The sequence below is a fragment of the Copadichromis virginalis genome, linkage group LG10, assembly GCF_057382275.1.
Source record: "Copadichromis virginalis isolate Kocher_CV1m ecotype Utaka linkage group LG10, C_Virginalis_male_GT1.1, whole genome shotgun sequence".
Lineage (NCBI taxonomy): Eukaryota > Metazoa > Chordata > Actinopteri > Cichliformes > Cichlidae > Copadichromis > Copadichromis virginalis.
Window position 1 is genome coordinate 4,394,439 of NC_140627.1, and position 9,963 is coordinate 4,404,401.

Below are 9,963 nucleotides of genomic sequence, written 5' to 3' on the forward strand. Positions count from 1 at the left end.
TTAGAGTTTGTCCTCTGTTGAGTTTGTTCCGAAGACGCACCTGGATCCTTTCGCTCTATATGAAGAACCCCTGGGTGCCTTTGGTGACACACGTCGCAATCCAAACGACTCCTACAGTCTTTGCTTGTGTGACCAACTTTTAAACAACCAAAACAAATTCCCCTTTCCTTGATAAAAGTCAACTTATCCTGATGCGTTTTAGCTTTAAACTGCTTACAATTCTCTAGTAAATGGTTGCTGTGTGAACAAAACAAACAACTACGCAGAACAACGGAAGTTGTTCTGCTTCCAGTTGATTGAGCTTTGATTCCTGGCACTGTACTGACATTAGTGGCAAAACTACTTCCTTTTCTCCTTTGCTTGGTAGAACTTGAAGCTTTAAAGCTGCTTCCAGATTGTGAGTCTTGGATGTTGCCAAACACTGGATCTGATGCTACTTTTACCTGTTTTATTATAAAGGTAACCAGATCAGTGAATACTGCTCTGTAACCATTTTGTTCCTGCAGTTCATAGGCAACAACTCTCCATTTTTCCCTCAATTTGTATGGAAGTTTCATAACAACCATTCTCATATTTGAGGGCAAATCCAACTCCTTCATATAAACAACTTGCTGCATTAGATTCGAACATCCTTGAAGAAAAAGAGAGAATGACTGTAGACCTTTCACATCCTCACTTTTAATAGGTACCCAACTCACAATCCTCTCCATATATGCAGAGGCAATTTTATTTTCGTTCCCAAAATGTTCTTCAAGAAGATCTTTGGCTGTGGAATAGCCCTGCTCAGGTGGTAAGTGCTGACAACTATGCACCAAATCTCTAGGCTGCCCCCTAGTGAACTGCTCTAAAAAATGCAAACAGTCGCTCCAGTTATCAGTTTTAGCTTCCACTCCATTTTCAAAGGCATTCATAAATGATCTGTACTGTAAAGGGTCTCCATCAAACACAGGGATGTTTCTGGCGGGGAGGACAGAAGATAAGTTTTGTTTTACAAGCAAAGTAGTGATGTCATTTTGTTTTTGCAGAATATTTACAATCTCCTTCGTGCAGTTCCCAGTCAAAGTAGGAGACTGAGGCTGTGTTTGCTGCGTCACTTGAGCTGAATCATCAACCTGATGTTGGGTTTGACTTTGTCTAGGTACGATTACTTGTGATTCAGATGCAGAATTTATACCAGAGTAATCTCTTGATGTTGGAACAAATGTATCGGCACAAGGATTTAAACTAGGCGCTTCTTGTACGTGCCCTCTTTCAAAATAAGAGTTCATTCCATCAGAATGCTCAGAGCTACAAACTGAATTTATTTTTAAGACACGAAGCTTTGCATTAGTGGCTGCCAGCTCTGTTTCCAAGGATAATGTCTCCTTTTCTTTTCTCAGTTTCTCCTTTTCTTTTCTCAGTTTTTCCTCTTGCGCTTCGATAGAATGTTTTTTCTTTAATGCAGCGAGTCGCTCCATGAGCGCTGCCTTGTCAGCCGCAGCTTTAATGCGTGCGGAAGATGTTGATGAAATTCGACTTTGCTGTGACAAGGTTTTTGAAGGTGGTTTTACACTTGAGATATTAGAGACACTGTCTTCAGGTTTTATTTCATCCAAACTTTCAACAGCTTTATCATTGCGAACAGTATTGTTTTGTTCAGTATAAGGCTCGCCCGCCTCCTGCAACCAAACCTTTACTTTGTCCATAAAAACAGAGAATGCTGTCACCTTCGACTGAAAATGTGCAACTTGCCTTTTCACTTCATCTTCTGGCAGTGGCAAACTTAAAAAGGATTCTTGCAAAGCGTTTGCATCTTGATAGCATTTAATAAACTTCCCAAATTCAGAAGACACTTCCTTAACGTTTTCATGTGAGGTCATTAAAGCGGAAATTTTCCCCATGTACTTAGATGCTTGCTTACACATTGAACTGCGCTTTTCTTGGCATGTCTTTATATACAAATCCAAACCTTTTGGCGTAAATTTAACACTTCTTTTCTCTGCTTGCATCTCAGTGTCATCCTCTCGTTTACTCTTAATATCCGACATTTTTATTGTCTTCTTGGATTATTTCAAACTTTATAAAGATGCACAGCACACTGAGAATCCATAGCCTAAAGTACAAACATGACATCCATTTACCTGCCTTTTGCAGCGAACAAACATTTCCACAGAGGGCGTTGGCATGTTTCAATTAGCGATCCAATTTTGCACCAATTTAGTACGTCAAAACTCAGTTCATCAGTCTTTGTAGTGAAATAATGTCTTTAAACTCCAATAGCTTCACCGTTTTCCTTTACGGCTTAAACAATATTATCACTCACCAGCTTTGACGAACGAGTGACATGTTGATCCAGGCTTCAACATCAAATCCGTCTGGATTACTCACCAGACGATCCAATAACTTTTATTCGAGTTCGACGGTGATCCTTGAAATCCTTATATCCATTAATGAAGAATTATTCCTTTGTCCACGGGAAGGTTTTTTACTTTGTGTAGTGGCAATTCCTTTACTTTTGCATGATCAAACGTCCCACAACTTAAAGTCCACAAGCCACTGCTGCACTGAGGTAATATTTCGTACGCAGGCAAAAGAAGTCCATTGTCCAAACCTTTTAGTTGAGAGTTTTGATTTTGGTTTATTTATCCATTTGGCAAACAAGATCCTTCCTACTGCTTCTCCTGCTCTGGTAAAAAACCATAGGCCCACCCCAATGCATGCTGGTCCTATACCAGTCTCTTTATTTATAGAAACAAAATGGCCCTACAGCTCTTACTGACTAATTTAACAAAATAACAACAAACAAACAAATCATTTAAAACAAAATATTAACCGACAAATAAACCCCAAAATATAAATAAACTAACAAACTTTAACTAATTTCAAAATAATAAAAAATAAAGAACAAATAGCTCCAACACTCAGGTTTCGAGATGATCCAGAGAGTGTATTGCTCAACGTTTGCGACAGAGTTGCTCAGTTTTAGTGCTTTTAAATGTGCTTTCTCTGTTAAAGCATAATAATGATACTCATAAAATACATTAAGTAAAATGAAACTGAAATCTCTTTCTCCAGTACCTTAGATTTCTTAGATAACCTTTTCAGTAACTGAGGATCTAGTTTTTCTGCATCTATAGATTAGTTTAATTTACTATCATTTACTATATTCTACTATAATAGATTAATTTACTATAATAAACAAATCATTTTATGTTCAGTAATTTTTTTATATGATCATATTCTGAGAAGAAACTTAGTAGAATAAAAATATAATGAAATATGAAGTAGATGAGAATATTTTATTCCAAATACACCAGATATGGGTGGGAAGGAAATAGTAAATGGTCAGGATATACAGTAGAAACATGTGTCGGGAAGCGTGGATTGCATTCCCTCTGTATACATGTCGATTTTCTCCAGTGGAGATTCAAAGAATGAATGTTTACAGCTTCATGCTGACAACAGAGGGACCTGCAGGCGATTCTGCAGGTCATTAATCAATGTATAAAACTAAAATAAAATGTGTCACTAAAATGTATTTAGTGACACAGCACACAAACACGGAAGCAAGATGTGTAATTAGGATTATTTATAATAAATATGAATTAATTAGTGTAATTTCATTAACCATAGAGAATAACTAAATCCTTCAGGACAATGTCACATCAGTGCACTGAACTCACTATGGCATCCATCTAACAGAGCTTCCACACGTTCTCACTGTAATTTCCCCTCATGAATGAATTTATGCTGCACTAATCTGAATGTTCGGAGGGAAATCAAACGCATTTTACTCGTAGTACTCAAGCTGACTTCACTTGGTTTGAATGACGGCGTACTCACAATTGCACCCAGTCCTTGGTGAATTGGATGTGCGCCTCCAGAGATTTATGACGGCGAAACTGGTGCGCCGTGTATGCGCTGACTTTACAGACAAGGTACGAGAACAGATCATGCTAAGTCAACAGCGGTTTGGTCTTCAGGGTTTCTACTAGCGGACGAACTCTCCTTTCCAGCACCCTGGCATAGACTTTCCCAGGGAGGCTGAGGAGTGTGATCCCCCTTTAGTTGGAACACACCCTCCGGTCCCCCTTCTTAAAGATGGGGACCACCTCCCCGGTCTGCCAGTGCACAGTGATTTTAAAAATAAAGATAAAATGAAAAGTAATTAATAAAAAGTAAATATTTAAACATTCCTACAAATGTGCAATGAACGTGTAAAAATTCTGTTTAGTAGTTGTTGCTGTTTCTTTCTTTCTTTCTTTCTTTCTTTTTCTTTTTTCTTTTTGAAAAATAACGACGTCTCTGAGGCGCGAATTACTACGTGAAAAATGGCGTCATCTTGTGGCCCCTTTCTGTCACTATAATTCATTCAAGGCTTTGTGGGAAATGCTTCTCCTGTAAAAGTTTCAGTCACCGGCGACATTTTTTCATCAGCAGAACGTTGACCGTCATCACAATGAACCAAATTCGATGACGTCACAAAAGTCAGCTCAAAGCACAACCAATCAAAATCTTGACTTTGATCTGAAAGTCCTTAAATAGCCGTTAGTTCGCAGTGTTCCTCACAGCAATCAGTTGCGATTAGTTCACATTTGCTTCGTGTTTTTAAACAGTTTCCTAAAGAGATTTAAACTCTTTTTCAAGGATATTTTAAAAGTTCTGTACCAATCAGCTAAAGTTTGACAGCTGTACCGACCAGTTTCCTCCAGTCTATTAAAGCAGACTGTTTTCAAAAAATGGATAGAGGAGACGGCTCACAAAACCATGACGATGGTGAACAAAACCATGTTGGTGTAGGACTAGCAGTCAATGAGCTGCTTTTGGCACTGCTGCAACAGGGAAATCTTAGAGCAGTTGACAGGATGTTCCCCTGGATTGAAATCAATCAGTTGCGTGGTTTAGTTGATAATCAACTGCCACAACAAGAGGAGGCAGTTGATGTTCCGGTAGGAGGCATCGAAATAAATCCTCCCCAGGAAATAGCAGGACCCTGGGAAAATTTTAGAGCAGAGATGGGAGTAGGCGATGGCATTGAAAGAAATCCACCCCAGGAAATAGCAGGACCCTTGGTCATTAATGGAGCAGAGATGGGAGTAGGAGATAACATAGAAAGAAATCCACCCCAACAGATAGAACGACCATTGGTCATTAATAGAGCAGAGATGGGAGCAGGAGATTACACAGAAAGAAATCCACCTCTAGAAATAGAACAACCCGTGTACAATAATGTAGCAGAAGAAGATCCAATTATTGATGAAATCAGGTGGTGGGAAGATGAGGGATCTGAGAGCGACACTGAAAGTGTTCCTGATAGTGACACAGATGACGATGGAGACAATGGCCAGGATGCTCCTGTGCTATTGCCCCCCAACCCAGTACCAGGCGGTTCGAGGAGGAGACCAAGGGAGGAGGAGGATGAAGAAGAAGAAGATGGGAGAGCTAGGAAAATGTCTAAACACTGAATTTTGAGCTGAGCTGGACAGTCAATGTTGCACCCATCTTCCAAAGCTACATGTGTCCTACATCACTCTACGGCCTAGAGCGTCCTGGTGCCACGTGCACTTATGGACACTCTTATGTTCGAACAGGGTTGCTGCTGCTGGTTTGGTCAATATTGTTTGGAGAGAGATCAAACTAACAGCTTTAGAATCAGTGCAAAAAAGACGTAAACACAAAGCGCGGACCCGCCGAAACATCAGAATCAGCGAGCTGTCAGCTTTCAGCCCCGACCGTGTCCGTGCGGTCGGGTGAGAAAGGCCACATCTCACTGATTCTGATCTGCGGGTCGCGCTTTGTGTTTACGTCTTTGTGCAGAAGCCGTGTACCTGCTCTCATTTACTGTTTTAAATGTTTGGTGGTCGTCAAAATTTTGTGACGTTTCACCTGAGATTCTGGAATTTTGGGCAAAATACATTTATATAAAAAAATCGATTCAGGATTTTAATGAATCAATGTCACGTTATCCAATCCAGAATCGATTTTAATCGATGAATCGATTATTAAAACCCACCCCTACTTCCTATCACCATTGTGCTAACGTAATTATACAATAGCATTTACAACACCACCATCTTCAAATAGAAAAACACATTATGGAATGCTATCAGTTGTGTATTGGCCTCCCCAAACCCTGGACCTCAACATTAGTGAATAGTGGGATCATCTTGACAGAGAAGGGAAGGAAAGGCAGCCAACATCCAAAAGAAGAGCTTTGAATGCATGTCTTTATCCTGTCTTCCTTCTCACCCCAACCGGTCGCAGCAGATGACCGCCCCTCCCTGAGCCTGGTTCTGCCGGAGGTTTCTTCCTGTTAAAAGGGAGTTTTTCCTTCCCACTGTCGCCAAAGTGCTTGCTCATAGGGGGTCATATTGTTGATTGTTGGGTTTTTCTCTGTATCTATTATTGTACGATCTACTGTACAATATAAAGCTCTGTGAGGCGACTGTTGTTGTGATTTGGTGCAATATAAATAAAATTGAATTGAATTGAATTGAATTGAATGTCCTTCAAGAAGCCTGGAGAACTTTTCCTGAAGACTACTTTCGCTATAATAAAAAAAAGGAAAAATTAAAGCAAAGGTAATGACTAGTTTGGGTGTTGTAGTCCTTTAATAATCAAGGAAAAGTAGTAAATCCACAATTTTAAAAAAAATTCTTTTATTATAAATAATCCTGGTGTGGATTAGTTACTTACACATCAAACCAATGTTTTACAGGCAGAACATTGCTCATCTGAGTTTTTACAGACCCAGAGTGAAATTCACACAAGTTCAGCTTTCATTACCTGATCAGTGCGCCACTGAAGCAGACCCACTCTGCTCTGTCTTTGAAGATTCACCATGAGAAATTGGCATTCCTTGCTCTAACTGTCCACAATATGAAAGTCACAGGAAAAACCGACATGTCTTTTTTTTTATGTTTGTTTGTTTGTTTGTTTTAACCCACTATGGTGCCACTTAAAATCCCTGTGTTTGAACAGTACACTTCAATTCTGCTTTAACAGCAATCCTTGATGTGCAGGGAAACATCAGGGTTAGCAAACTCACAACGCGAGTCTTCTTTTTCTGGGCCACATGTGTAATATTTATGTTTTTGTCCATCGAGCCACTCCATAGAGCTTCACTGCAAGTCATGTTTAATTGCAGCAGAGAATAAACACCAGCCTTCAGACCAGCTGCAAAACAGAAAAATAAACACGTGGACAAAATGCATAAATTTGCTGTAATGTAAGTTAATAAAGTAAGTTACATACCGCAAAAGCCAATAGCTCCTCCAGTCACACAACCACTGTACACAGCGTTCTTCCAGTCAGATATGCCTCTGTGCTGTAAGTGAAAATCAGGTACAAAAAAAGACAATTATTACAAAACACTTTCAGTTATCACACAGAAAGTGTTTTGTTTTTCATCTGCATGGCAGGAGGTAGTAATGGCAGATAATCAATTAATCATTAATCAGCATATATCTGTAAAAGTATTCTCATATAAATTACCATCACTTTGTTCGGTACTTCTAACGATTTGTTAACCTATCCTTTAACCACTTCTGCAAACAGCCTGTGCCTGACTTTATCATAATACATTACATGGTGACAATTGAACAAAGCATATACAGTGGGGCAAAAAAGTATTTAGTCAGCCACCGATTGTGCAAGTTCCCCCACCTAAAATGATGACAGAGGTCAGTAATTTGCACCAGAGGTACACTTCAACTGTGAGAGACAGAATGTGAAAAAAAAATCCATGAATCCACATGGTAGGATTTGTAAAGAATTGATTCGTAAATCAGGGTGGAAAATAAGTATTTGGTCACCTCAAACAAGGAAAATCTCTGGCTCTCACTGGCCCCACTGTAATTACAAAAACAGGTAGCAGTGGGAATGTGAGCATGATTTTGGAAGAAATCATAGAATTCTAGGAAAAAAGGATGGAAAAATGTTAGCAGCTGTTTCTGTCTTCATTCCAGCTGTGTCCATTTGTTGGTGACAAATGTTGCTGGATAGTGATGTGGACATAAGCATACCTAACTGAGTGTGTGAGGCAACATTTCCAGCAGTGCTTGCAGTTGTAAAAATACTATATGCAATGCTAGATGAATATTATAACTGTTACTGTTTTAGGAGCAATAGATTATTATTTTTACTCCTGTTTTTTGTTTCCTGATTAAAACTAAATAAAGAAAATGTTGGACTTTGATTTGTGGGGAATATATTGTAGTGTTATGGCTAAATATCTATTTTAACGTCCATCCCCCTTAAAAAAATAAGCAAAATGCTCTCATTTTGTCTGTCTATGCTTTAAGAACTGCAATAGTCCTGTATTCCTAGAAATATGAGTATAATATTTTAACTAGGGGCAGCACGCCCATACGGTAAAAGAACTGGCTGAGTAGCAGCATATCACTGAAAATAAAAGCGAACCGAGCCCTGAGGAACGCCACAAAAAACATAGACAACACGGACGCAAGTGTTATCTCTGTCTGCAGTAAAGGTAGCCATTAGCTTACCCAGGGATCTTTTAATTCAAACCCAGGTTTCGAGATGATCCAGAGAGTGTATTGCTCAACGTTTGCGACAGAGTTGCTCAGTTTTAGTGCTTTTAAATGTGCTTTCTCTGTTAAAGCATAATAATGATACTCATAAAATACATTAAGTAAAATGAAACTGAAATCTCTTTCTCCAGTACCTTAGATTTCTTAGATAACCTTTTCAGTAACTGAGGATCTAGTTTTTCTGCATCTATAGATTCGTTTAATTTACTATCATTTACTATATTCAACTATAATAGATTAATTTACTATAATAAACAAATCATTTTATGTTCAGTAATTTTTTTATATGATCATATTCTGAGAAGAAACTTAGTAGAATAAAAATATAATGAAATATGAAGTAGATGAGAATATTTTATTCCAGATACACCAGATATGGGTGGGAAGGAAATAGTAAATGGTCAGGATATACAGTAGAAACATGTGTCGGGAAGCGTGGATTGCATTCCCTCTGTATACATGTAGATTTTCTCCAGTGGAGATTCAAAGAATGAATGTTTACAGCTTCATGCTGACAACAGAGGGACCTGCAGGCGATTCTGCAGGTCATTAATCAATGTATAAAACTAAAATAAAATGTGTCACTAAAATGTATTTAGTGACACAGCACACAAACACGGAAGCAAGATGTGTAATTAGGATTATTTATAATAAATATGAATTAATTAGTGTAATTTCATTAACCATAGAGAATAACTAAATCCTTCAGGACAATGTCACATCAGTGCACTGAACTCACTATGGCATCCATCTAACAGAGCTTCCACACGTTCTCACTGTAATTTCCCCTCATGAATGAATTTATGCTGCACTAATCTGAATGTTCGGAGGGAAATCAAACGCATTTTACTCGTAGTACTCAAGCTGACTTCACTTGGTTTGAATGACGGCGTACTCACAATTGCACCCAGTCCTTGGTGAATTGGATGTGCGCCTCCAGAGATTTATGACGGCGAAACTGGTGCGCCGTGTATGCGCTGACTTTACAGACAAGGTACGAGAACAGATCATGCTAAGTCAACAGCGGTTTGGTCTTCAGGGTTTCTACTAGCGGACGAACTCTCCTTTCCAGCACCCTGGCATAGACTTTCCCAGGGAGGCTGAGGAGTGTGATCCCCCTTTAGTTGGAACACACCCTCCGGTCCCCCTTCTTAAAGATGGGGACCACCTCCCCGGTCTGCCAGTGCACAGTGATTTTAAAAATAAAGATAAAATGAAAAGTAATTAATAAAAAGTAAATATTTAAACATTCCTACAAATGTGCAATGAACGTGTAAAAATTCTGTTTAGTAGTTGTTGCTGTTTCTTTCTTTCTTTCTTTTTCTTTTTTCTTTTTGAAAAATAACGACGTCTCTGAGGCGCGAATTACTACGTGAAAAATGGCGTCATCTTGTGGCCCCTTTCTGTCACTATAATTCATTCAAGGCTTTGT

At 38.9% G+C, this 9,963-nt stretch overlaps 1 protein-coding gene across 1 annotated transcript; it reads right to left on the bottom strand.

The window, feature by feature from the left end:
* Window positions 1-616: 616 nt before the first annotated feature.
* Window positions 617-2,281, bottom strand: LOC146699702 (uncharacterized). Its single transcript, XM_085471458.1, has 2 exons — window positions 1,035-2,281; window positions 617-631 (listed from the first exon to the last, which is right to left on the bottom strand). Exons 1-2 carry the CDS (start codon window positions 2,025-2,027, stop codon window positions 617-619), a joined length of 1,008 nt encoding a protein of 335 aa, XP_085327584.1. The 5' UTR covers window positions 2,028-2,281.
* Window positions 2,282-9,963: the final 7,682 nt, after the last annotated feature.

What these genes read in the sequence shown, in the direction of transcription:
- LOC146699702 (XM_085471458.1), bottom strand. Translation starts at nt 2,027, where the DNA reads ATGTCGGATATTAAGAGTAAACGAGAGGATGACACTGAGATGCAAGCA.